The sequence below is a fragment of the Varroa destructor genome, unplaced genomic scaffold (assembly GCF_002443255.2).
Source record: "Varroa destructor unplaced genomic scaffold, Vdes_3.0 BEIS01000002.1, whole genome shotgun sequence".
NCBI classification, from domain to species: Eukaryota; Metazoa; Arthropoda; class Arachnida; order Mesostigmata; family Varroidae; genus Varroa; species Varroa destructor.
The window spans coordinates 59,047,585-59,075,539 of record NW_019211455.1 but is presented as its reverse complement, the minus strand read 5'-3'; the positions used below and the strand labels follow the sequence as shown (position 1 = coordinate 59,075,539).

The 27,955-nt window shown below is 36.4% G+C and overlaps 5 protein-coding genes across 9 annotated transcripts in view; 3 read left to right on the top strand and 2 right to left on the bottom strand.

The window, feature by feature from the left end:
* Window positions 1-1,803: 1,803 nt before the first annotated feature.
* mRpS6 (mitochondrial ribosomal protein S6) lies at window positions 1,804-4,421 on the bottom strand. Its single transcript, XM_022795171.2, has 4 exons — window positions 4,027-4,421; window positions 3,691-3,816; window positions 2,981-3,083; window positions 1,804-2,260 (listed from the first exon to the last, which is right to left on the bottom strand). The coding sequence occupies exons 1-4, from the start codon at window positions 4,069-4,071 to the stop codon at window positions 2,103-2,105; spliced, it is 432 nt and encodes a 143-aa protein (XP_022650906.1). The 5' UTR covers window positions 4,072-4,421; the 3' UTR covers window positions 1,804-2,102.
* Window positions 4,422-4,443: 22 nt separating this feature from the next.
* On the top strand, window positions 4,444-7,331 carry ATPsynO (ATP synthase subunit O, mitochondrial). Its single transcript, XM_022795170.2, has 5 exons — window positions 4,444-4,555; window positions 4,850-4,897; window positions 5,524-5,634; window positions 5,857-6,102; window positions 6,805-7,331. The coding sequence occupies exons 1-5, from the start codon at window positions 4,526-4,528 to the stop codon at window positions 7,003-7,005; spliced, it is 636 nt and encodes a 211-aa protein (XP_022650905.1). The 5' UTR covers window positions 4,444-4,525; the 3' UTR covers window positions 7,006-7,331.
* A 154-nt stretch (window positions 7,332-7,485) lies between these two features.
* On the top strand, window positions 7,486-13,981 carry LOC111246012 (exosome complex component MTR3-like). The gene is made up of 8 exons (XM_022795165.2): window positions 7,486-7,897; window positions 8,315-8,363; window positions 10,042-10,177; window positions 10,562-10,721; window positions 11,071-11,201; window positions 11,486-11,573; window positions 11,706-11,789; window positions 12,024-13,981. Exons 1-8 carry the CDS (start codon window positions 7,817-7,819, stop codon window positions 12,111-12,113), a joined length of 819 nt encoding a protein of 272 aa, XP_022650900.1. The 5' UTR covers window positions 7,486-7,816; the 3' UTR covers window positions 12,114-13,981.
* Wbp2 (WW domain binding protein 2) overlaps window positions 13,552-27,955 on the bottom strand; it is a 19,387-nt gene continuing 4,983 nt past the window's right edge. The window contains exons 1-7 of one of the 5 annotated variants that reach the window (XM_022795169.2): window positions 27,073-27,213; window positions 20,989-21,099; window positions 19,336-19,438; window positions 19,029-19,153; window positions 15,706-15,854; window positions 15,004-15,194; window positions 13,552-14,577 (exon numbers count right to left, since the gene is read on the bottom strand). In XM_022795169.2, the coding sequence (XP_022650904.1) occupies window positions 14,542-14,577; window positions 15,004-15,194; window positions 15,706-15,854; window positions 19,029-19,153; window positions 19,336-19,438; window positions 20,989-21,044 (660 nt within the window). In that variant the 5' untranslated portion in view covers window positions 21,045-21,099; window positions 27,073-27,213 and the 3' untranslated portion in view covers window positions 13,552-14,541. Of the gene's footprint in view, window positions 14,578-15,003; window positions 15,195-15,705; window positions 15,855-16,128; window positions 16,352-17,097; window positions 17,732-19,028; window positions 19,154-19,335; window positions 19,439-20,988; window positions 21,100-23,167; window positions 23,593-27,072; window positions 27,214-27,955 lie in introns of those variants that run through there. The other 4 variants (XM_022795166.2, XM_022795167.2, XR_015321446.1 and 1 more) reach the window with 4 other exon arrangements.
* fzy (cell division cycle 20 protein fzy) overlaps window positions 23,765-27,955 on the top strand; it is a 6,113-nt gene continuing 1,922 nt past the window's right edge. The window contains exons 1-8 of the mRNA XM_022795158.2: window positions 23,765-23,989; window positions 24,876-25,064; window positions 25,416-25,556; window positions 25,844-25,974; window positions 26,127-26,266; window positions 26,749-26,866; window positions 27,104-27,272; window positions 27,693-27,829. Coding sequence (XP_022650893.1) covers window positions 23,913-23,989; window positions 24,876-25,064; window positions 25,416-25,556; window positions 25,844-25,974; window positions 26,127-26,266; window positions 26,749-26,866; window positions 27,104-27,272; window positions 27,693-27,829 — 1,102 coding nt within the window. The 5' untranslated portion in view covers window positions 23,765-23,912. The remainder of the gene's footprint in view (window positions 23,990-24,875; window positions 25,065-25,415; window positions 25,557-25,843; window positions 25,975-26,126; window positions 26,267-26,748; window positions 26,867-27,103; window positions 27,273-27,692; window positions 27,830-27,955) is intronic.

The following is a 27,955-nucleotide window of genomic DNA, read 5'->3' as shown; positions in this document are numbered from 1 at the left end:
ATACGAGAGTTTAGAAAAAACAGATATCGAGTTTTCTTTTTACCTAAGTCGTGGTGCTAGTATCTGAGCTGCCGCGCTACTGCTGTGAAGGATTTACAGCTTGTTTTACAGGGTTTAAGCCTACAGATAACCTTGTTATGCAGTCTTTTTAACGTGACCATATTTCGTGTGATAGTAAAACCAATTAGTATGAATGAACATTGAATCACCCTGCGATAGTCAAAAGATACCATCAAAAGTCTGTTTTTTTCTATTAGAATTTTGCAGTTTCTTTAGGCTGGAGGCGCTTTGAAAGTGGTACTTTATATATATATATATATATATATATATATATATAGAAAATATGCCTTTGTTCCCGCGTCATATCCGTATACGAGCATCTACCCACCTGTAATAATGCATTGGAACAGATTTGGCATTTTCTGGAGTGCGTCAGCGTTGCCCTAATACAAAGGGAACCCTGCCTTCAAAGCGTTCTCATACAACATAAAATCGTTATTACCATTTGAACACGCGGTATGACTCATGGGCTGGTGCGCCTTTTAAGGTATTGGTAGCACCTGATTTCTTAGGATAATGGACAGTAATCATTCACATTGAAGCAAAGTACAAAGCGCTTGCAAAATACAGACCGTAAATTCTAATGATCAGACAATTAACTTACGGATAGTAGAAAAAAAGTAAGTATAGTATCACAAACTCGACCACGGATTGCTCTTTAGCTAACAAAATCCGGGCTTTTTACTGACGCTTGTTTGACCCGGTAAGACATACAAAATAATAAAAAAAAATGAGAACTTGATTTAGACACTACCAGTCGCGACCTCTAATTAATAGGTTGTTGTTCTCATATTTCCCAGGGAAGAGCGTCAGGTGAGGTGTATTTTGTCAATATGGATGAAAGGGCAATCCGTATTGTGTTTACCTTTGTGAAAGATTTAGGATTCAGGTTACAAACATCAAGGTGGATTTAACATTATGCAGTCCTTCCCCATGTATCCCGATAGTTTAAACTTCTCGCAAGATTTCTGAATTGGAGCGTAATTGAATCACTGTTAGCGATTTCTCTTAAAAGTACGAATAAATGGTTTAGAAAGAAATTATAGCAAAATTTCATTAACTTTTTTGCAAACAGCCGAACAAAGACGCATCGAATAGCATGCACGTGTGTAATCTTAACGCATTACGTAAATATTTGGTGATGAATAAGCCCTTCTCCAAAATATGCCGCGTTCGCTTGCAACGGATTAACCCCGGTGTAATGAATGACGTGTCGAAGAACAGTTTAGAAATGAAGAGGAAAGGTTAAAGTTTGGAATAGCAAGCCGGTAACGGATGTGAATCCAGCGCTACACGTTCGAATGAAAACAATTTTAAAGGAATGGACTGAGACGAGCCCACTAGCTGAAATCCGGTTAACAAAGGTTCAATCGGCCGGAAGTGTACGGTAACTACTTCTGAGGATATGTGTAAAATGTTTCTTATCACTTACCTAGAATGAGCGAGTATATTATGCGGCCAATATTGGCCATATGAAGGACACCACTCATACGAAGCTGTCTAATTTAGCCTAGTGCATTCTTACCAAAACAGTTCTCCGTGCCACAAGTCGCTTGTTCACGGTACGTAAAATAAGTTACACAAGGCGCTGGACGAGCACTGGCTAGGTCAATCTTCCAGGGATTTACAGGTATTTTTAAATGTAAAAGAAAAACTTGTAAATAATAAGCAATTTCCAGATATATTAGAACAATAGCCTTAATATACCACCTCTGATAAAATTTAAGTGACCAAAAAAGTTAGTATATTTGAAGCGTCTTTGTTTACACAAAAATATGTTTATTTCAGTTCCAAACCCTTCATGGCACAGCGCTCGTTCCACTTAAAATTTACAGCGGTTTTAAATTCGTTGCGTTTAAAGACTAATCCTATTTCCTCTTAAAACTACTAAATTACTTACGACCTCTCTACTAATTAATGCATACGCAACTTTGCAGCATACGAAGCTTTGATTAACATTAGCTAAACGAAGACTATGATAGTTCCAATATGAAAAATACTACTTAAATATTATTACAAGTGAATCATAATATTATCGGTATTTAAAACGGCCCTCCAACGATTCCGCCGTAACCAGGCTTCGACGGACGAGCACCTGTCTTCATAAGTTCTTGAACAGATGGCCGTTTCGCTGGGATCTGTAGTTCACCTTCTAATGTGCACTTTATGTCCTTCGGTTTCTTTACCTGAACACACCCAACTTTAAAAAAATGAAATGACTTTAAACGTACATTTTACTTATTAATGAAGTCCATCAAAATTAAGCTATATATAGCGAACGCAGAAAACATGAGACATTTGGGTTACTTGGGTGATTAATATAATACCATATCATACCAAGTAATGATCCAATGCACGATGTGCAACACATGTCAGTGTTTTTTTGGACATTTTAACATTTAGAAATTAAAATATTCGTAATTAAGGCAATTTCATATTATCACTAAGGGAAAATCAAAGATTGTCCTTAGCAATATATATGCAGTGATACATTATTTTCCTCCTCATTCGCTATAAAACTCTAAAAAACTTTTTTATGAAAACGCATAATTTCTTCGCTTATTTCCCACCATATGAATTATCAACAAACGTTTCTTCATATGAATTGTATTTTGCTTATATTGGACAAGTCCACTCAGCTCTATCAACAACGAATAAGATAAATATATCAACACATCACCACTCATCTCCAAATATCTAGTCCAAGTCCGTACTGTCTTTATTATGGTATGCAAAACACGCGCAGTCGCTTATTTTTCCAGTAGGTTACCAGTAAATCTTTTTAGAATGCGTCCAATAAAGGCAATAGGATAGATCGTTTTAAAATGTTAGAATAAAAATATTCAATGTAAATCTGCTTGCATATTCGTGCATCTAGTATAATTCCGTTGCACAAAAACCTTCCACAAGGTTCACGTACCTTTAATAATATCTACGTCTAGTCTGACTTCTTTCAGCAATGTTTGCAATAGGGAAATGGGCGCGTCGTACTTGTACAAGATGAAAGAGCCTGTATGATGGACCTGTTGGATAATGTCCACCGTAAGAATAACAAAATAGGCCAACTTACAAACCGAGTGAATCAATGTGTCATGGTAAGCCGTTAACGTAAGACATCGTAGCCTGTTGTGAATCTGCCAGGTATTTATTATTTATTTTTTAACACGTACAACGAAAATAAATAACTATCCCGTGCCGTAAGCTTGTGAGGTACGTTGACGTTGGAGCTCGACTCACTTTAAAACAATAAATATATGTTAAATAAGCTAACTGCACTCATCAACATCAATGTATATATCGTTATAAAAGAATGATGTATATCAACGAATTAGTTATATTACATGAACGGCTCACAAAAAAATCTCTAACATATCATGTGGTTTCTTTTAAATACATTCTTTTAAATTAAGTTTCAATAGGAAGTATACGAATCCATAAGCTACATTACAAAGGAAATAAGTTTCAGTGAAAGAAACAACAATACAAGATACAGGTGAAATAAGCTTGCATATAGAACGCGATGATAGGGTTTCTTTCATGGTGTATGCAGCTTGTTTTCATTATTTACAAAAATTTGGTTTTTTAAATTTTTTACCACGGATTTTACCTAAAATCACATCGTAAAAATACCTTTCCATGAGACGAGGTTTTGTGGGCAAGCTCACGGTTTAGACCGATATTTTGGATAGAACGAAGTAGTGCTCCATTGTCGAGAAGTAACTGTCCCATTCTTTTCATAGTAGCAATCGTTTGGGTCTGGAATATAAAGAGGCAGGAGAGGAAACAGTGTGAAATTATCACGTAGGTCTACCGCGTGTTTCTAATAGAGTAGTTAATGATATAATAACTTTACTTAACATTCCAAATACGTAAGAGAATTGGTTTGCATGTAAATACTTCAAAAATACATAGTGTGTAAAGCATTATGCCAAAATATATGCAACTGTGATTAGGAGTCAGACTTACCTCCTTCATAGATCGCATAACCACCAGCAATTCGTAGAGTGGCATAGTATAATTTTTTTTATAATAAATATGAAAGTGTATAAGTACGATAACTGAGACAAGTCTGGTTTAGTCTATATTAAACCACTTTTCACAGCTTAGAGAAAAGCACTTTATGAACAGCAGAAATAATTCCGAGATTCGCGGGGCGCTACCATGCGTTAGCTAGGATGAACTTCGTTCGATTCTAAAGAACAGTAGCCGCCCAAAATTTTTACGCACAGGTAGGCGTTCGTAGGAGCCTCTTTTAATAGCCTGGCTTACCTAGCTTTATAAATTGCTCAGTTAATATATAATAATAAAGCAAATCATGATATTCCCTATTTTATAGCATAAAATCTAAGATCGTTTATTCTTTCGTAATGGTTGCGGTCCTTCTGTTTGTTTACGACAGTAACTGTTGTCGTAAGGATTCTTGGTCTTCATTTGTTCACAAGTGGTGACCTCTCATTGTCGAGCCATGGCTTTGCTTCAGAGGAACGCTATTTATGTAAGTTTAACGAATATGTTCAATATAAAAGTGTGAATTTCTTTCGAAACTTATCCTAATAATGATAAATTCACCCGAGCAACATCTGAGCAAAAGTAGTAATCATTTTACTTGTTTTGCTATGTGCAGTTCAACCTTCAACAGTGTTTCGAAGCTGCAGAAGAAACTTTATTTTTATAGTCATAAAATGTTCAATTCAGCCATATGTACTTCTTGGCTTGTAATTGATTTGTATAACAGTTTGTGAAAAGTGGTATTAATATTATTTGTTTCTTTTTAAAATTTTTTCCACAGGCCGTCCGGCAATTCTCCATGAATGCTGCGTCGAAGCAGCTTGTTAAGGTGAGTCGAGAAGGGTTCACATTACTGTCCTAATGCGATATTAATTAAGTCTTACCCAATGAACATTTCTACAACTAGAACATTGTACTGAAATAGTTATTTTACCTTACGTTATTGTAGTTTGGCCTATCCATAATTCAGCTACCGTGAACAATTGTGGATCACAATGTTAGTATATTTTGCATGTCCTTTTAATAGGAATGGAACTTGCCTTTTTATGCGGCATTACTCCATTTACATAATGATTATGCCTCATTGACTTCGGTATTTTGTCTAATTCCGACGACCATTTGTTCAGCTAGTCAGGTCGCTTTCATCGTCATTCAGGAAAGATCCTTTTAAATTTTAGTCAATCACTTTCTGTTTCAAATATATTATGTAAAGGAATGTAATACAGAAATTAAATATGAAATTAAATGTATAGCTCGTTTAACTTCACAACTGAATTTCATTTTTGAAATAATTTCTTCTGATACCCTATATATATATATATAGGGTATCAGAAGGTATATATATATATATATAAACGTGGAATATTTACGGAAACTACAAATTATATTACAGCGCTCTTTGTTTAAAAAGAATTACATACAACATGCCTAATGCGACAATGACATGTGTTACAGCCACCGATTGCGATTTTTGGCATCGAAGGCCGCTATGCCAATGCACTGTACTCCGCGGCTTCAAAACAGAAGAACCTTGCAGTCGTTGAGAAGGACCTTCTTAAAGTCAAGGTACATACGAGTTTTCGTTTTCTTCTTCAAGTAGGCTAAAGTGTTAAAAACCAGTACGCAATATTGATTCTTTATAAGAACAATTAGTCATACTTATATCTGTATGCACACATACAGCATTTAATTCGTTAAATCAAAGGAAAGGAATTTTGAAGTTCCTATCACGTATCTTTTATTATTTTTGTCATATATTCCATGATGTACTTCCGCTTTTTTATACAGGCCGCGATTAAGTCAGATAAGAAACTAGCGGAGTTTCTATGTAACCCGTTGATTAAAAAAACCCTCAAGAAGCAAGCGATTGAGGAGGGTTTGAAGAAAAACAACTACAACCCTCTAACCATTAACATGCTGGGCGCTATGGCGGAAAATGGCCGCATGAATTATGCGAATGCCATTATCACTGCTTTTTCGAAAATCATGTCTGCCGAGCGTGGGGAGGTTTTGTGCGAGGTCACCACTGCCAAGGTATTTATTTGGCATTATACGGTCATAGGTTTTCAGGGTTATAAAAAATATGAATGACGAACCCCGAAAACACCCTTTAGAGATGCAAGGCAAGGTGCTGTCATTTAGTTTTAAACACACAGGGTAGTAGTTAATGGGATCGTTCACATTAAAAAGGGCTAAGTGTCGCATCGTAATGCAAAATATCTGTGTAAACTATAAATATAACATAAATAAATATACATAAATAAGTTGCGTAAGACGCGCTTCTTTTTTTTACTTAACATGATGACTGACATCTTTGTATTTCAGTACGTTGTTTCTGTCAGAGTTAGAAATTAATGATGAGCTGACTTGCTTGATATTTTCGTAAAGGACGCTTAGGAGCACGAATACTTTTAACCAATATTTGTTTAACCAGCATTTAATTACACTAAATCCTAACATTTTAAGACCCTGTTCTTTCCGCATAAACAGTCAGCGGTATGATTGATTTGTGTAGGTTTATGTTCAACTTATTTTTAACATCCCATATTGTCGAAATGACTTACCATCAACAACAAGTACAGTAGAATTCACATTAAACCCGGAAATAGTCTTCAACATAAAATTGGCACACATATACTATAGTTTTCTTTATATCCTGCTTTGCAAACTCCATTCTCATGCACAATTTCTATTGCGTATAGCTTTACAGAAAATATCACCATTTGTATATTTCAGCCTTTGGATGACGCGAGTGAAAAAGAGCTTCAAACGGCGCTGTCTGCTTTTACAAAAAAAGGAGAAAAAATTCTGTTGACAAAGAAGATAGATCCTTCAATCTTGGGCGGAATGGTCGTGTCGATCGGTGACAAATACGTTGATATGTCTATAGCTACTAAGATTAAAACGTACACAAAGATCATCAAGGACGCCGTTTAAATGACTGCGGCCTCTTTTAGCACTTTGCATACAGATAAGAAACAATTAAAGAAAAGTGAATTATGAGTGGTTAGAAAAAAGGAAAAGTTTACAACTACGCGATCTTCCGGAATAAAAAGTAGTAAGCATTCAAAGATGCAGCTGTTTTCGGAGGCAGATCAGATAAACGAAAAGCGAAAAATATTAAACGCAGTTTATGGCGATTGATTAGCAATCGCTATTAATGGTAGTACAACGTGCCGTGCGATGAATTCACTAGCAAGGAAGAGTATCTCATATTGTCATCCGGTAAGCCAAAGTAAATAAAGATAAAATATATCAAAACATGCGTGCGATTTTCAGTTAATCCCCAAAGTCTGGGTTGACAGGATGATTAATTTCCAAAATATCTAAGTTATAAAATCACAAAAATAAATATGAGTCAAAAATTTGTCTGCTCCTTATATATTTATAGAAATAGTTCCAAGAGCACACGTTATGCTCATCGATTTTATGTTATATACATATATACTTTTAATTCACTCTACTAATCGAGCAGCTAAGAGGGCGCAACTAAGTATTAAATAGTGATTAAATAGTCGCATTAAATGAAATAAATATTTGCATGAGTTAAAACATGGCGACATATCACGTCGTCTGCACATATAGTAAACAGGCAGCTAGTGTAAACATTAATAATAAGAAACAGTCGTCGGGCTGCCAGTCGAGCATCTCACGTGCAGGATAGTGCGTGCCACTATTTACAGATTGCCTTAGAAAATTAATTATTCGGAAACAGCCGTGCTCGCTCAGGTTTATCTGAGTTGCAGCCATGAACGTAGACAAAAGGACAAAGGCCCCTGCTTCGGTTCCATACCAACAGTTTCAACAACAACCGAAAAACCCTAAAAAAGTGAGTAGACAAAAATTACAATTTTAGGGTAAATTAGAATAATTATATTTATGCAAAATCGTTCGCTATCAATATTTAGTACTCAGATACGATAACCCTTGCTAAATATTTACTGAAAACTGACTCCGCAACAATGAATTTAATAATAAAATTGTTACTGTCATAAAATAAAAGTGATCGTCATTTTGAGCATTTGGAATGATGAATTTATGGATGCTCGGTAGCTTTGCTAACAAGCTAAACTTGCTAAAAATTGCTAACAAGCAGACTACAACATAATACTCCCTTCGTGTGCCATGTCTTAAAAATTTAAAAGTTTCGCTAAACTTTTAAATTTTAAACCTGAGACAATGAACCTTTGAATGGTTATGTGAAGCTCTAATCTAATTTTAATCCTAAGCGCATTTCGGATTTTAGTTCTTACAACGCGGCGATGGACGGCAAGATGATGAGCTCAAACCTCGAAGTAAGTAATTATGAACATTTAACAACATCAATTTTCCGAGTCCCATTTACTATGACATCTTGCGCCACTCACGTTTTGAACGACTCGTATGTAAAGGTTGCAGTAAAATTTAGAGGATGTTAGATAAAGATGAAATACCTCTTCATCAGTATAGATTAGTGTTTTATTAAAAAAGATAAGTGATCATTTGTTGTATCCTATTTCGGCAGAAGCATTTCTTAAATACTATTTTATTCAATGAAGCTGCTGTTTTCCGATTTTTGTTAATTTTATTTTAATAAATGTATCCATTCGGATTATAACTCTTTTCGAGCTGACGAAATTTAGGGAAATCGAACAAGAATTTGAACCCTGTTGCGAGCTGGCTCATACCAACCATAATCTCACATCAGATTATTAATATTTCCGAGCCCATAATCTTGCATCCGCACTCGACACCTAAATCAAAGTATTATATATTTTAATGCAAAACGTTTTCGAAACGTATCGTTTCTAATAATAACTTGCTTATCTGGTAGTACGTTGAATCATGAGAAAATACTCAGTTATTGCGGATAAATTCAAATCGTGCTACTGCAAGTGTAACGTTAATCTACAGTGAGAAAGGTACTAGAAATCAAGTCATGGTTTTCATTGTATCACTGCTTCTTCAGTTTCAAAATCAAATACTTCGGTCTGAATTACAATAATCGTAGTTCACCAATATTGATATTCCAAGGAGGAGAGCACGCAATGCTTGCAATTGTTTAGATCCCGCTTTAAGAGTCGTCTCTTCCACTCTTATCTTTCTATATATATTTTGCATTGCACATATAATAGTTACTGCATGTTAATTGACAGACTCATTAAAAGATTCATTTCTAATGAATGAGAAATTATAAAATTATTATCAGTAATTATAAATGATAAAAAAAAACGTAGAACGTAATAAATCTGTTGTGCTCGGTCTGCTTTTATAGGAATCTCTTTTTAGATATCCATAATCACATCAACCACTAAGTGAAGGTTAAAAAAGAATTACATAAAAAACTGCATACATTTGAATATGCATAATTTTATTCCAAATCCTCGTTGTACAATTGTACCGAAATAATCTTATATGAATCTTTGTTTGAATATCTGATCAGCTTCACGTGCCATCATACCTCACTTGAAAATAAGTAACCAAATGGATCAGCTGCATATTGATGAAAATTCTTATTAAAAAAATTTCAAGAAATGAAGCAATCGAATGACAATAATCACTGCCTCTTTGATTTTTAATTGAACGCCTACTTGTTGAGCACGTGGAGCTGTTAGACATTTAAAATCTACATTAAAGGTTTTAATTTATGAAGCACAAGCGCAGAATGCGCATGGCTCGAGTGGCTACGCTCGTTCAATTCAAACTCGATTATAATAATAATAATCTCAATTTATACAGTTCGTCCGTAAATGATACGTATAGAACGGCCTTATATAACATAACAGACAACTTGAAGAATAGCAACTAAATTTTATGATGTTCAATCAGTAATAATAGGCATAGGCTGTTCCTACGGTCATCCTTGCCGTCATCATTTGTGTAACAGCCAACACGTTTAATAAACGGAAAATTAGGTATGATACGCTTAGGCGTAAATATAACAATGCTGAACGTATGCTAATCATGTCTTTATGATGTTATTGGTTTATTTAGAGCTAGAAGCAGGCCTTGTAAGTGAAACATCAGGCTCTGGCTTTGTTGAGCACGGTTCTACAAAGGTTGTGGCAGCCGTGTTCGGCCCTCGGGAGGTCACTAGACGGAAAGAATTTTCGCTCCAAGCACAACTCAGGTAAATAAAAGGAACATTGATGTAAATGAAGTGCTGTCGCATTTTGCCTTCTGTAAAGACGAATCTAGAGAAATGAGAAGTAGAACACAGTTAGTGAAATAAAGACAAAAGGGTTAACTATCGAACGTAAAGCAGGATATCGAACATTGTACTATAATATCAGCGCCTTTTAGCAACCGGGAGAAGCTTTACTACTGAAAAAAGGGTGTCTCTATATTATAGCTCTTTACTCAAACGAAATTACTAGGAAGTATTTTACGGAACCATTACGTGTAGATAATATATATATGCCAAATGAACATGTTTCACATGTATTGCCGTTGTAATTGTTTGTAACGTTTTTTTTATTATTATGTATTTATTTTATTATTAAACGAATTATAGATGTGTGTTTAAATTTGCTCCATACGCAAATGCTGGCGTATCTGCACGTGGGGCTGATACATTGACTCTCGCAGAGCAGCGAAATTCGCAATGGCTCGAAGAAGCACTGCGACCAGTTGTCCAGCTTCGGAGATACCCAAAAGCAGCAATCGATATCCAGGTATTGTTTTACATAAAATGTCTATTTATCCACTGATGAATAAAGGCAGCTAAAATGAGACAGTGCAATACACAACCCAAAGTGGCTTCACTTAAGTACAGTACTTTGTGATTTTAACATAAAGCAGTGTAGGTGTTTTTACTAAGTTGGTTACTAGGCAGTTATAGACATACTCATAAAAAATGAAATAATTAGAGTTCAAACGAAATTACGAGGATTTGCTCATACCTTGGTATTTGAAATTTCCAGAAGAGCTTTTCAGAAAAAAAAGTAGTTTCGTACGTGGCTCAAATTGATAAAATGAATAGAATTATATCTAAAAAAATCCATGTTTTAAATTATTTTCTAGGTGATCTGTTTGGAAAATGATGGCGGAGCTCTCTCCTGCGCGCTTACGGCGTGTGGTTTAGCTTTGGCGTCATCTGGAATTGAACTGTTCGACCAGGTTATTGGAGTCAATCTAAGAGTTCATGGCAACAGGTTAGCAACAAAGGTGGACCTACCTGCAGTAGTTGCAATTAGTATTATCTGCTTCAAAAGGTATCAAACCTTTAAAACCACAAATAGGTGATAGAACAGTAAACGGCTCCTTACTGAAAATCATACTATTAGTTAACCTTACAGTTTGTTCCATTACATTTTGAACTTTTTATTAAAACTATTATTATAGTGTTAAGTCAAATTATAACGAATTCTAGATCCATCGGGCGCTAACAAAGGAAATGATTAAAACTTTTTTACATGTATTGCTCATATTTTGATAGGATTCTTATGGACCCAACGCGAGAAGAAGAAGACCTTGCTTCACCCAGCGAAGGAACATTTGGGAATGTGACCATTGGATTTATGCCGGTAACTTTTGTAAACATTTGTGGAACCAATTAGATAATGAAAAACCTCAATTAAGCATCTTTTGTCTTGACGGTTTCATTAATCAATCACTGAAAGCAAGTTCCAATACCTATGATTTGTATGTAAGTTTAGGTTCTTCGGCAAATCACAGGACTACTTCAAACAGGAGATTCTGAGCCAGCAGGTCTTTCCCAACACGTCGGGGCTCTAGTCAAGGTAAAAGAATATTAAATATTGTGTCGTATGCTGGAGCTGTAGAGCATGTAGTTTTCTTTGATGTGTATTTAACAGTTATTTGTGAATGCTTTATACACTTCAGCGACACGAAACATTATATTCAAATATTTTTCGCATTATATATAATGTAGTACATCGGCAATACATATTTTTAAATCGAAGGTTTTTTTAAATTTATGGTTAGTTTTGTAATGGTTTATTTTCGTATTCCAGGTAGCGGATCAAGTAACACCATTAGTAAATGAGTGTCTCATCAACTTCGGTAAAATACAGGAAAAACTAAGTTCCTTACAGCTAGATTAATCAAAAGAATTACTACACTGGGTGTACTTCATTCTAAGTTTATGAGTTTAATAAAAGAGCAAAGATACGGCGCTTAAGAGAAAAGAGGAGCCATAGAAGAGGAGATACGGATATGGACAACTTTAGAGATCGTCGAGGATTCAACAGTTTTTATAGAAGGCCATTGATTATGTGATCATAGTAACACCGTTGACAAGTGCTAGCTGTTTCGTGCCAAAACAGGTGAATTTCCGTAAATTCAAGGCGGAGCTCACTCTGGCTATTAAAATAGGAGACATCGTAAGCCGTATGTGGAGGTCAGCAGTACACATATGGTAGAATTTAAGGCAACGAAAGTACTGCATGGTTGCATGGACGTAGGTTCAAATGGACGGACCGAAAGACAGATATGATCTAGTTTATTGTATTTACTGTTTACCAGTGGGCGGTGCTAAGTACAAAAAATAACTATTATGGGTTATTAGAAAGTTATACAGGAATTCGTTATTTAAAATTCTGTCTATCGCGAGGTTAATATTTAGAGGGCGTAAGAACTACGCATGAATTAAAATTTAATTGTAGTTTAAGTGGCATAAAGGAGGTAGCACGTACTGTATAAAAATAATGCATTTACTGACATTTAATTCTCGATAATGGCTTAAGAGAACCGATTAGTAAGACGTGCAATGTAGATAATTAACGAATTATGAAAATGGTACAGTGCTATGATTCTTAGCACTGTACCAAGCATATGTAAACTAATTCATGTATGTGACACAATTCTGTGTGTCGATCGATGAATTTCAGTAAAAATATTTAAGCATACTAACTGCGTTTTATCGGTATTTGGTATCGTGATAGGAAACTGTAATGTTACAAAAAAGTTTACGAACCTATTTTACATTTTAATACTGTACAGCAATGGCTGTAGTGAATTATATAGTCAGTTATAAAACCTTGATCACTCTAATAGATTTTTGCGAACTCGGTTCGCCTATATTCGACGGTTCAGAAGTATGATTTCAAAATAGTACGTTGTCCCGGAATATGCTAAATTTGTGCTGGCAGGGTTACCTTCTACCAAGCAAAATTTAAAACTTTGTCACCTTCTCTTAATAACCATATTTTAGACCGCGTACAAAATAAATGCACGTTATACGCTTCTGTACTGGAGTTAAGGGTTCAACATTTTTTTTAAGCTGTTTACGTGTGTGATTGCGTGGAGTGATCGTATTGTTTTTATATAGGTTAGGAAAATTATTATCGACAACATGTAGACTCATACGCAATAGTTGGCTAGGTGCCAATAGGCTTGCTAAATTTTTTTGAGCAGATAATCATTAAAACATACCTTCCCTAAAATAAATAATCTTTAGTATATAGTTGTTCACATTGTGGAAGCTGAAACTCTCTGTATACTGATTTATTGTCTACTAACTCCAAAAAACTACCATAACGATTGTAAAGCTTTGATCATTTATTTCCAATTCCGGTGTGTCCGATGTTGGCAACTTATCGCGTAAAGATGGATAATACGCGTAAGCCACCCCGAAATGAAACGAACACACTGTCATTGGAGAAACACCTATTTCGTAAATTGTCATCTGTTTTTTGAAAGCACGAAGTTATTAACAACGTAGTGACGTACATGATATTCAGACGACTACGATATTTAGACCAATGCATCACATACATATGTATACCGACTCTGCTAACATCGACCGTATCGATGCTGCACCGGTTAAAATGTAAATATATGCTTTCTTTCATTATATACTCTCTTGAAGCTATGCGGTTAGTGCGCCTATTGCGCTGTGACACGAGGTTCGCTCAGCAGCTTTGTTCTTTGTAAATGTATGAATTAATAACAGGATTGGTTGTCTAAAATAGTAGTGCGTTTTTCTTACACGGCAACCTTTGGTAGGCATAGTGCAGTCGCACCACAAGAATTAGTATACGAAGTTACGCATTTTATTAGGATTCCGTAGCTTTTTCTGTCGCCAAAATATTAATTGACAATCAAATATTTTTGCTTACGATTTGTTCTTGTTGCAAACATTTTCCGTAAAATATCTCTGTGTACGGCTTTTCCGCTGCCTCAATTGTACCGTGTCTTAAATAAAAATGATATTTAGTATTTCTTTTTCTAACAAACTCTGCATAACAGCTTTCTGACGTTAAGCAAAAACATACATTAACCTTCAAATTTATTTGTGCAGCAGAACAATCCTGCAGCAGTATTGCACAATCGTTGCAATATCTGATTCCGCATTGACGTTTTGTAGTGTCCCCGTATCTTTGGAAAAGTCTTGACATGATTGTTCTCTTCACCAGACTCAATGTCACCACGGAAGCAAAAGATCAACTGTTATGATGAGAATAAAAGCCACCGTATAAAGTAGTCCGTAGCCGAAAGGGTCTCCACTAAAAGTAGCTCGTGTGCTGCAGTTTACGCTGTCTTTGACTCGAACGTGGGGTAAAATCCCTTGAGAAGATAAGTTTTACCGTTAGTCATTGTAAATTTTTATTTGGTAGACTCAACAGAATTAAAGTTAGTAATACTAAGAATTATGCTGATTTATGAATAATCATTTGAAGCCATCGAATCTCACATACATACGAATATGATCGTTCTTTTCACCACGTTGGAAAAATGTTTCGCACATGCTGTACATACTGCTCTATTCTAATCCCGCGTACTGCTTAAGATGGGTAGACCTACAACAGATACCTTTAACCCATTTACGACTTTAAAACAATTTGTAACATGCATAGTTGCAACACAAATGATACAAAAAAAAGCATGCATGTTTTCCGCGCATGCCGAGTCAGTTCCGCAAGGACAGCGCCTACGCCTTGTTGATTTTTTAGTTATAACAATACCAAGCCAAGTACCCTATTTGTTCCTTACCTGATTATTATCGCGATTGGTTGCCGGTTGGTCCGGGGCAGAAGCATGCGCGTAAGCAGTCCCGCTGTTAGGGGTTACGTAAGCTGGTGGTGGAGCCACGTAGGCTGGTGGTGGTCCCAGTTCTGAGGATCCCGCCGTTCCCATGACACCAGGATAGGGAGGAGGTTGTTCTACTGTGTACACTTGATTCGCTGCAGATTGAACAGTTAAGATAACAGTGTACGAAAGACTCATTGTTTTAAGCATATATATATATATATATATATATTAGTAAATTAATAATAATAATAAATAGTAATTAATTAAACATGCATATTAAAGACTTATTCGTATTTGTTTTATATTGCATCATATTTGTGTATTGATCAATATGTGTTACAATTTAAATATTTCTTTCATTATGACGATGATCAACAAAGCATAAACTAATCGTCTTGAATAACCATTTAAAGTTTTTCTTAAATTAACACGGGCGCAAACCCTAGTTTTTAAAGCCAGCATACGAATTTCTGCTCGTTTGAGGCTTTGGCCGTTCCAAATTAATGCATAATATTAATGCGTGTCATTCTGAATTGACAAGATCATATACCACTTCTCAGTTTTTCGTTGCATATAGCCTCTCTGTTAGTAATACAGCTGCATGCAACTGATGCATTATGCATAAAATATTAGTGAGGGTTTAGTTATTCTGTGATAACTTGCCTGGTGGATGCTCAGGGAAAACATTAGTGGGAATGTAAAAACCATAGGGCGCGGGACCCTGTGGAGCCATGTACGCGCCAGGCATGGCATTGACGTATGGGTATTGCGTTGGTGGCCTTAATGGATACGGGGGAATTTCACCTATGTACCTGCGTAAAACCAAGTAACATAATTAGAAACATGAGGTCAACTTTTAGTAATCCATTAATTTTTTGAATTCATTGAGATAAATTGACACTTAATTGATACCAAAGGTACTTCAAATACTACGTGCTTGAAGGTCCGGAACCTTAGAAGAACCGCGCATACACAAGAAACAGTCAATAAGTAAACATTTTGCCACTCAATCATAAAGGGAACTTTTCAGTTAATATCGGTTGCTGTGATAATATCAGTGTTAAGTTGGCTACTACCCACATTCTATCCATCTTGGATGGAAATAAAAGATTGTTGATGTAACGGGTGATGCGATGTGCATGGAAAGACGAATCTTTTCGCGATTTGTAGGCTTTTCCTTAGTTGTAGGGGCATCTGCGTTACTCTCTTTGCCACCGCTATTTTTTATACTACACTGAACTCGGTTTAGGACGGTAAACAAATTTGGTAGTCATCGCGGAAAGTTAAGGCTTACACGAAAATCCTAGCGCTGGAAGAATATATTTACCAAAATAAAAATCAAACTTGTAACATGTCATAAGTCAATGAAGGAAACGATGAAGCTCGGTAGCGCCAAGGTGAATGGTACACGTGTTTAATAACTTGCACACGAACGAGAAAATTTGTTATTCGGTACTACGTTTTGGGTCATAATACAGGGCTTTACCAAACAATTTGAGTACAATCTAAATGCCGTCTCCGCTTTCATGCTATAGGCCCCAACATTTGAGCGATGCTAAGTGAATACCGCACTTGCTTACAGATGCTTACGCCTGGTAGGTTTACCACGCTTAACGTAATTTTCGAAAATGGACATCCAGGGTTTATGAAATCTAAGAGCGCCTAGTAGGTTAACCACGCTTAAGGTAATTTTCGAAAATGGACATCCAGGGTTTATGAAATCTAAGAGCAATTCTTTAAGCGTTCATTTTTCCGTTTAAGTCAATGACATGCTAAATTGTCAGGAGAGTTGGCAAAAACCAGTCCTGTATAAATGTGCTCCAGCAGTGAAAAGAAAAATTGAAAAATCTTCAGCGGAAGACCGCTTGTTAAAAAAGTCGTTGACTTGCGCAAATAATTAGTAAATAGTTGTTATAGCATCTTGAAACGGGGCTCTAATACATTTAGTTTAGGTATAATTAATACCAATTAAGGGTACTCTAAGGTGACAGCTTTAAACAATCTAGTTTAGAAAAACTAGTAGTTTTCAGTTGGAAAATCGTTTCATGTAGTGACCTGTGGGTGGTGAAGAGGTCAAACGACGGGTGACGATCTGTCGTTACGGTAGATAGTAATTTTCGTCACTACGAAAAACGAACCCTTAGATATTACAGAGTTAAGATGGCGAAGTTGAGAGCAGTCTGTTGTATTGCCTCCAATTAATTTTGTTCGTGGCTGTTCGTGGGCCAGGAGTTCTGTATAAGATAAGTCAACATTTATAGATCTGGGAATTTTGGTTAAATATTGTTGCCGTTTTTCTCTCGTAGCCACACGATCCAGTTGTTTATAATCCGTGGTTTAGTGATAACAGCATCTGTGGTTGGAAATGTAGCCCGGATAGGGCCGCGTCGGGTGAAGCGGGGGCATCCCAGGGTGAGACGCGGTCGTTCCATAATTATATGCCATGGGATAGATGTTATGGGAAGAATACGAGTGTGGTGGATACATCCCCGGGTGTGAATACATTCCCCCAGCGTGTGGGAGCGCCTGAGGGCGCCCCCCTTGATTAGAGCGGCGTCCACTATGATTCGAATTTTGACTGTCAGGTTTAGCATGAGGTACAACGACATAGAACGCACGAGCAGCGAACGCAGGCCCTCCTGTTCCGAGACACCATTTCTCTATGACCGTACACAGCAGGCCGTCAGACCTTTTTCCAATGCAGAGATAGATGAAAATAAGAAAGAGCAGAAACGTGAGAGTCAGTGCTTACTTCACGTACCCCTACAAATCGCTACCAGCTGAAAAATGCCTATTTGACTTAAGCATAAATGGCAACTTTCGTGTAAATCAAAATATTTATATTCTTGTATTTACGTTCATATCGCAGATTAACAAAAGTGTACTTAATTAACTGAAAGCGATGCCACACATTCAGTTTGGCTTCCAAAAATAGTTGGCAGCAGCAGAGACATCCGCTGTCTGAAAAAACCATGGTCAGTGCATTTAGCTCGTACCATAAAATTTTTAATCCATCAGCTATAAAAATCGCGTAATATGGGAAACGGCAAAGCACCTTGGATATCACCGTTAAGTAGGAAGGCTAATATTTTATTCGCAATATTTTAGATAAACGGCGTTCAGTGGTCGTTTAACTAGGTATATTCAAGAAACGTTTCAAAGGTCCTAGTACACAATACTATGTTATACCTAGATAACAAAGAAAGCTTCATACGGGGAAATAAACATCTCATCTCACAACCTTACTTAGCAGTCCTATAAAAGCGACTAAGATTCGGTCATTGCATAAATCTCCAATCGAATTCGACGAATCGCTGAACAAAAAATTGGAAATATAAGAGTTCTATAATAAAAAAAAATTGAGAATGAAAAGTTGTGTTCAAAACAATGTAATTCATAAAGAATACAATTTAATATTGATATATATGTATACATATGTATATATAATTCAATGAAAACCTTTGATCGCAGATAAAGATTTTGAAGGCTTTGAAAGCCGAGTAGATATAGAAAAATCAACGTATATAAGATATAGAAAAATAAAAAAGTACGTCAAAATCTCAAGGAAATGTTCGCTTTCTTGACAAACATCAGGTGAACCGTGGATGAGCAAGACTCACTAACGCTTATCTTAACATACTGCAGTTGTTGGCTGTTATAATCAGCTGAAATATTAAAATTCAAAACATTTCTAAAGGTCTCAAGTAAGGCAATACACCGGGCGTTTAATATTACACTTACTTGGTAAGTAAAATCCAAGATTCGTTTAGAATACGGCAGTTAATTTGAAAGCACAAAGTATCTTACCCCAAAACATGCGGAGTATGCATACTTATTTACGTCGCAAAGTCAGTTCCGTGTAATTTTATATTAATATTTTTTTAATGATCGCGTCCATTTTGCTGTTTTTCCACGGATGTACGAACGCGTGCCATAGAAGACAGGCGACAGTTCTAAGGTATAAAAAATGGGAAGGAGAAATTTACCTGGACGTAGCTTGTACAGCAGCTATTAAGGCTTGTCCGTATTCGATAGCTCCGCCATCCTTGAAGGTTAATTTGAAATTCGCCGCGCCAGTCCAATTACCTCCAGGTTCTGCCTTAACTTTACCCTGTTTGCATCGAAACAATGATATGGGTCGTTAGCACTTTTTTCTTGGCCACCAAAGTGCTGGATAGGTGATCAGATCAGATCTGTAACAGTATACTTCATTGGGTAACGTTCATAATATGTTTCTATGAAGCAAAATTACATAAGAATTCAGTATACAGAATTTTCACTAATTTGACTTACCTTGATGTAGTTGGCTCCAAATACCGGCTGTTCGAGTCCAAGGTCGTGAATTGTGTAGAATGGGAACGAGAATGAAACAAGGCCTTTTGAATCATCATTAGATCTGAAAAACAATAGTTAGAAAAACAGAAATAGAGAAAAGAGTATAAGAAAAAAAAAAGACGAATAAATAGAAAATAAAGTAAAATTGAGTAGCTCTTAATGAGATCATTAATATCTCAGATAAATGACACCAACTTACCGTACAGGCGCAAGATCAAAGCCATATTGCAAGTCGAAAATATTTGCCGTTAGGTTTTAAATATGTAATGAGTAATGTAACTGTCTCATTTTCTTTTTCTTTTTTTGCAAGTTTGAGATAAAACATTATTTGCAATGGTTTCTTCCACATAAATTGGCGATAACTGTCTGAATTCAGGTCGTCTCCTCTCGTTCAGCTTTTCAATTATAAAAAGGCTGTTCCAATAGAGTATTTACTTTCTCGAGTCTCCCATAGAAAACTCCACAGAAAGGAATTAAGAAAACGTACAAACAATGTTGCACTGAAACTGATATTTTCTTCGTACTCCCCTTTTAATAACCTCATCGCTTCGAGTGAGCAATGGCAAGTGTCACCGTTTCATTGGAACCACTTAGGGTTACGCTGCTTTGCTTTCAGAATGTCTTCGGAGCAAAAACTCTTAACAGTTTAAAACAGGTGAATCAAACCTTTTTTCTCATAAATGGTATCATGATTTTTGTATACCCATATGCAACACTTCCACTTGTGCATTCGTTTAATCAAAAAGAGATTTTAACCTGCCAGGAAAATTTCTTGACTAAAAAAATATTTTCATCATTGAATGTCGAAAACCACGCAAAACGTTTTTTGCGTTTTTTCAGACTTGAGCTCACGGGTTGTCGAATGAACTAGGACCAAGTATCAAAATGCTTGTATAGCACAGAAAGTCGTATGGCACAAGAAACCCAGTTGGTCCAACCGGTATTCGAAATAACATTTTGTGCAAGCAATTGCATTAACAGCTTCCGCGCACACTCTCGTGATTGCGTAAATTGCTACGTAACAGGTAACAATTTAGTCAATTGAAATTACAAAGTACGACGCAAAAAAATTGGAATGTAAATCATGTTTGTCGAAAAGTTTTATAAACTTAAAAATCATAAGAAAACGGTATTCGTTCTCAATTCTTATGAACAGTATCTCGTTTACATCGGCGGCTTTGTGTAAAAGTCCGAGCTAGAACAAGTATGGATAATGTAACACAAAGTATGGATAATGTGGGTAATGATGTAATAATGTAATAATGATATGGGTAATGAACTCTTACACAGAGTTTATTACCCATATCCATAATAACTCTTATTTGATAGGAGATATTATTGATATGTAAAATAAGAACAATCCAATTATCCTGGGGACATCTCACAAACAGACCAAATGTGAATTGTAAACAGTTTATTTTTATCTCCAGCTGATATGCTCTTTTAGTCCTATAGTATTATTATTATTAGAGTTTTACAGTAATCATTAGACATTACTTATCAAACGTCAGAATTAACGATCCTAATTATGTAATTATCCTCCATTCAATTGATTTTTTACATTAGTTTTTAATTAACAATTAGCAATTCATATAGTTCGAAATAGGTTACCTGAAGATCATTCGGTGAGTAGTCAGGTAGATACGCCCTTTCCTGGTTCCTTTCATCAGCGGTTCTACGCACTCAAACGACAGAGTCACCCCATCGCAGTAAAGCAAAATACTGCAAATAAGGTTTGATTGATAAACATTTAACAAACAGTAACTGATATTATTGATAATATAAATGGTTTAGGTTATGTGGGTAAAGAGATACAAAGGTTTACTACGCGTACTGCTAATAAGATAGCTCATCTTTTATCTTTTAGATCTCGTTTAACCGACCTTGACTAATTACTTTTTGCTTTATTCGAGCAACTTGTTGATTAAACAGGATACTGGATGGCATGTGCTCCAATAAACACAAATGTATAATTCAGAGCAAACGCGTTATACCTGAGTAGAGGTTCGTCTTTTCTATGTTACCGTCCACCATGTCTAAGGTAAAAAAAAAAACATTTAGAAATTAAGTAAATGGTCTATATTTAGTATATAATCTAAGACTGTATTCCAGCTATTAATAGAAATTAAAATCGTATATAAAATAATGAACTCATTTTGCGTATGTCATCGTCAACATACGAATATTATGGGTAACGTAATCATACTTCTCTTAAAACTTCAAATACACCTATTTAATTATGATTGGGTAATTCAGTTAATCTCCTCAAGATCGCGTAAGTACCAACGAAACAATGTTTAACATCAGTGTATTGCACTGAGATTGATCGCTGATTGATATGCAGCAATTTTCACAAATAACTGTGACCTGATTACGTTATGACCAACAGAAATGCTTTGTTTTTGGGAGAAATTAAAGCATTTTGAAACCATCGGTTTTCTTACTCAATTCGGACAGTCAAAAATTACATTATGTGAAATAAAATACTGTACATGTTTCTGCAGACTTTGTATACTCTTTGATGATTTAGCGAGAGCATCATAGGAATAAGCGAAAACAAACAATTAGGGCACGAAAATAAGCAGAATCAAGGTACGATTTACGCTGGGATAATTCAAGTATCTGTTGTATTTAGTCGTTGCAATAAAATAACGTGTACTTCCGTAAATACATATATATGATTGATAAAAAATAGGTCAACCCATATCTACTGAGATACCTAATTTTTTTCTGCACAGCTGTATATGTAGATCAACTGATTATTGTTTATTATTTTATACTGAGAATGAAAAATTTGCATTGTATGAGTTGCTGTTATATTTTTGCAACGATTTGATACCTGTTTATTATTTTCTAATGCTACAACTGTCGTGTCGTGTGTCGATTTCATTTCATCGATTTCTGAAATCGCCCTGTACCTCAAATTATTTTTGTATTTTGATCAGTCTTATGTGCTGTAGGTTGTTAATGCTTTCCTCTTACGGACAACCATTCCGCCGTAAGGGTAAGCATACAACCTGATTTAGAACACAAACGTAACAATACATATTGTAGCAGGTCTCTTTTCCTGTAAAATGGGAAACTGGCTAGAATGTGGACTAACACCACAAAAATCGATGATGCTGTATCTATCCGCTTATTCACCAGCAATGGAAGACCAATCAACAGGTTTTCGAGAACAATCGCTGTGTTATATACGAACGCATGCATTTTATATTCACGGTGTCTGTCATTCTAGCTTACGTTTTGCTCCGCTGACCGTTTGAATCGTTAACGAGTCACGCGTGACTCGCAGATAACAAAGACAATGATGACACTACAGCAGAGACTGTCAAGCTGAAACTAACACAGCCTTATGGCTACCATTATATATACGCATATACCTAAAAAAAAAATTCACCTACCGAAGACGCAGACGTACGATGTTTAACAGCTAACAACGGGATACAGTTCAAATGTGTAATCTAGAGCTAAATTGGAAGAGCACTAATAAACGCTAAAAAGCAAGTATATATGACATCCATGTTTTCTTCGTTTGACAAGATGTACATCTGTCGCTATTTTTTTGCGTCGCAACATCACACAGATTATATTTGCGTAGGTTTAACTGAAATTTACGATTGTGGTTATTGTGATTAGTAACCGTATTCTTATAATATTCTTGAGCGAACGAAAAATTCACCGCAAAATTTCAGAACAACTCTGCATTTAATAAAACTGGAACGATAGACTACTTCGCCTTCATTTAGTTGCCAATTAAGTTTTAATTAGAAGTCTAAACTGGACTTACAATTCGCCTGCATATAGCAGCACGCCATTGGCTGCGTGCGAGGTATTTAGGCTCATATTTGGGCTGTCACCTCGGTTCTAGCTTGTCCAAGAGGTCCTTACAGGTCTTTCGTCACCCTTAACAGTTATCACCACGATCCAGTTGCACCGATTTATTGAAATCCGAAACGTTCTCAATTCATTCAAGAAATTCAGAGCAATTACGGCACAGTGTAACGATACAACAAACAAACCTAGGAATTTTCTGGACGTATTGTTACTGCGAGCTAGCCAGTGATATACGCCACTATTTATGATGCACAACTGCTCGCACAGTTCTGTTCGCAGCTACGTCCTACTACAGCTGCTGGTACATCGACAACTGGATCGTTTTTTTCGAATAACGTGAAAAGTGCTGCGAATTGGCTTAGCGCACCCGCCGTCTTTTTGCTGGCTGTAGAGTGCCACATTCGGATCACATTTGTACCACCAACAGCATTAAGAATAAGCACCACAACCGATACTAATATATAGCAGCTGTCGACGGTATGGTTCAAAGCTGGCGGCTTTGCGCCAACTTAGCGGGAAAAACTGGTTAGAGGGATTTAAAGTCGTTTCGAAGCGGCAGCGCTCGAACTGTGAGCGAAATCTCGTGCGACTTTTTTTCATTGCAACAAATCACAGTACTTGTAGTTGGGTTTAGGTGATAACAGTCAGAAAACAAAAGTAAACAATTATTAAGTGAACATTGATTTTGTAGAATTACTATGTCGCACTTTAGTCTTGAACGTCAAATTAGTCAGGCGACAAAAATGGACGACAAATTGCAGGGCCCATTGCCAAGGTAAATTTTACATTTATGTTCATTGTGCAAGTCATATGCTCAAACCCGATAATTGTGCTCTGTTAGAATTATGAGGATTGCAATAAATATACTACACTTGCACTATATCTACGAATCCTCACAACTGTGTTTAACCTATGCCATTCTACTTCCTACAGGTCTCAACCAATATTTTAGCTGTTTTGCTGAAAGGCTATGTGATGTATATGATCGCGTTTGTTGCGTAAAGATAAACTCCTCTCAAGTGGTGGTGTTCTGTATCCTATAGTGCAAAAAAAGAACTTTGTGAAATACGAACTCTATGTTAAACGGCTCTGTTCCGTTCTGTTCTCAAGTACAAAAGTACGATTCCGTCTTTCTTTTTAGGTATTTTGAGTTTTAATCAAACATTTATTTTTGCGAGTAGGATTAGTAAAAGGTAAATATCCATCATGCTGGAATAAATTACTAAAGTTATTGGGAATGTTCATTATGACGATGAGAAAGTAAAAAAATGCCTTGAACCTAATGAATAAACGATAGATGTAATGAGTCAGTTAAAACTGAGGATGCCAAATTACTGATGATGTCGTATTGTCAAAAATTTAATTAACCACGCCGACATATTACTAAAAGAAAACCGTTTAGCCATTGTTACTGTATTGCTTTGGTGATATTATAACATTTACAACCCATGCTCTATTTCATTTTTTATTCGTATGTGTATGCGGCTATGTACGGGTTGTGTCCCATAAAATTTACTCCTCATTAACCATGTTTATTTTAGTCATTTACTTAACCCGCCTATAATTGCGTAATGGTCCTGTTAGGATTAGTATAGAAAATAAATAAGTTGTTTTTTTTGCATTTTTAAAATGTGTGTTCGTTACTTCCTTGTTAATTTCAGATGGAAGCGAAAGGCGTTAGAAAACAGCAATTTGTCGCTAAATTCGTCGACAATGAACACTATACCAGCACCGGGTGCTTTGAATCAGAGCATTACAGGCGCTGCCCAAGGTTTGACTGTACAGACATCGGGTCCAGGTTCTTTGACCAAGGCCAAGAAGAAGACTCCTCTGAAAAATGAAGGCGATCGGTAGGATTAATCACTATGATACGCTGTTCTACATAGCAGAATAGAAATAGTACACGAGATGTGTTTTCTACAGTATTGATCTAGGTTTTGTACAGCGTAAGGTTCAATTGTTTTTTTTTATATCTTTTTTTTTACATTTTGCCTTTACAAGTTGCCTTTGGCTAGTAAAAGAATTCATCATATCGCAGCTGAGATACCCGATTGTGCTTTGATTCTGATTTTTTTGCGGAGCATGTATACATATCTTTTATTAAAGATCCTGCAGCATTGCTGTTACTAGAACCAAGTAAGGAGCTGTGTTTGTTATTTTATCGACACACTTCTTAACTATCCTCCTGTTTCTTTCTAAAGCATGCTACCTAATCGACGAGCAATGGACTTTGATAAAGCGAAATTTGCTCTGTCAAATAAAGAAAATTCCGACGAGTATTCAAAAGCTCTTGAACAACAGATAAACGTCGATCTCAGTAACTACAGGATTCTCGCTTACAGGTACGTGTCCAGCGTTATTGAAACCTGTGTATGCATGCTTAGACAACAGGAGTAACTGTTGTAATCCACTTGAATTAACTTATAACGTTTTAAGTTCAAAAAAAGCACAAACTTTCGGACCACTTCATACGACTCATCGTGCTATGAATTAAATGAGCGAAATATGGGCTAGTATATATACAGATCTTCTTTGTGGTGCATTCGGAAGCCAACTTATGAAGCTATTGCGAGAGAGAGAATATTCGAAAAGCATGTTTCCAAATCGCTAATGTTCGAATTCGTATCAGGGACAAACCTCCATCAGCCGCTACTGCCAGTGGACCGAACCGCATTCTGTATTCGTCGAGTAAGACCCAGTCCGCTGTCAAAAGCCACCGGTACATCCCGTCAAGACCTGACAAAATCCTTGATGCCCCAGGTTTGTGCAATTAAAAGTGTATAATGTTAATTGAATTCTTAATGCTATCACCTTATACATTTTGGTTGCATTGGTATAAGCTTAATGCAAAGTTTTAAGGTGCGTGATGTTCGCATTTTCACAAAACTTTCCTGTATTTCATTATCTTATAGGTATTGTCGACGATTTTTACCTCAACCTTCTTGATTGGAGTGCTCGTAATGCGGTTGCTGTTGGATTAGGCGCAAACCTGTTTATATGGAATGCACAAACTGGTAGTATTGAGCATCTCATCGAACTATCTAACCAACAGGTAATAAGTACTAAATAAATAAGAAATAATTATTATTTCTTTGTATTCCAATTAGAGGACAGTTATTTACAGATAGACACAACATTCCTGCTTTGTCTTAATTTGTACAAACTTTGCGTGTATGTCTTCGGTTTTTAAATCCAGAATGAGAAGTTTAGCAGTTCTGACTCTGCGGCCGGAGTTACAAAGACCTGGGTGATCTTCGGGTTCGACACGACATCTCATTCGACATTAAATGTCTTTGTTCAATGTATTTGTAATAAAGACATAGTCGTATTATTTTTCGAGTTGTGCGCAAACATTTTTGACGGAATGACTGCTGCTTCCCTTTATCTCGTGTAAATGGTTGTGTCTCCATGCATTAGTTTTGAACGAGTTGACCACTTTTCAATACACAGGATTATTGCTTCTACGTATAATTTGATTAACAGGCGATTTTCTGGGTTTCGGACGACCGTTATCTTTTCATACGATTGTTATAGGACTATATATCAGCTGTACAGTTTTCGCAGGACGGATTTTATCTTGCGGTTGGGCTCTCGTCGAATTCTGTTGAAATTTGGGACATCGAAGCAAAACGCCTACTTAGAACACTTAATGGTAATTATATGAATTCGACTTTATTAGAACCTGTATGAACTTATACGTTTCTCGATATACCTGATGGTTGAGTCCATGAGGCTGAGTACTCACCAAAGTGCGAAACACGAGCGATATAACTTTTCTGCTGCAGGTCTACTACGAAGCGCATTGACAAACATGTAAATCTGGCTGAATAGAGCCTCTGCAGTTAGAGCCAAACTCACCTGTTTATGTTGTCGTTACTGTTGCTTCAAGGCCATACGAATCGGGTTGGTTCGATATCATGGAATTCGTACATTTGCTCCTCCGGAGCGAGAAGTGGAGTGATTATGCACTCCGACGTGCGAGTGGCCGAACATCAGCAAGGCTCGGTTTCCGCGCATCTCGAAGAGATTTGCGGCCTCAGGTGGAGTCCCGATGGAAAGTAAGTTTTTTTTTAATATTTTTTTTTTTATATATTTCTATATTTAGATTGCCGCATCATGTCTGCATTTTAAGGGCAACATGGAGATAATGTCATGAGCATTGGCTGTGCATATTGGAACAAATTAGGATTCTTCATATAAAAAATAAGCTTATTTTGGGTATCGAGGCAGCAGAATGAGCAGTATGTCTGAGTACACGCCCCATCAAGTTACTTTCCTCTTAAACAGAGTAGCCCATGTAGTTCGTTGCGCAGAAACTATAGTAGCAAGTAAATTAGCCTTTCTTACTAATAAATATAAGAGCACAAGTGCCATGAGTATAATCATGCTTTTTCCGTAACAATTCCGTTCCCACAAGACCAGTGTTTGCAATTCGAATATATTTACATTAACGTTCGTATTTCGTTTAAACTTATTAGATATTTGGCATCCGGTGGAAACGATAATCAACTTCACTTCTGGCCACAGGGGACTTCCGGAAGACTGAGACCCGTTCACACGTTTACGGACCACATGGCTGGTATTAAAGCCATCTCCTGGTGTCCCTTCCAACGAAGTATGCATCTCTTACAAAATGTTTGGTTAAAATTTCTTAGCTTTACGGGAAGGACGTACATTTCTTTAACGTAGGCGGCATGTCGGTGTTCTCCACGTGTTTATACAGTAGTAAAGCCTGTTTTGG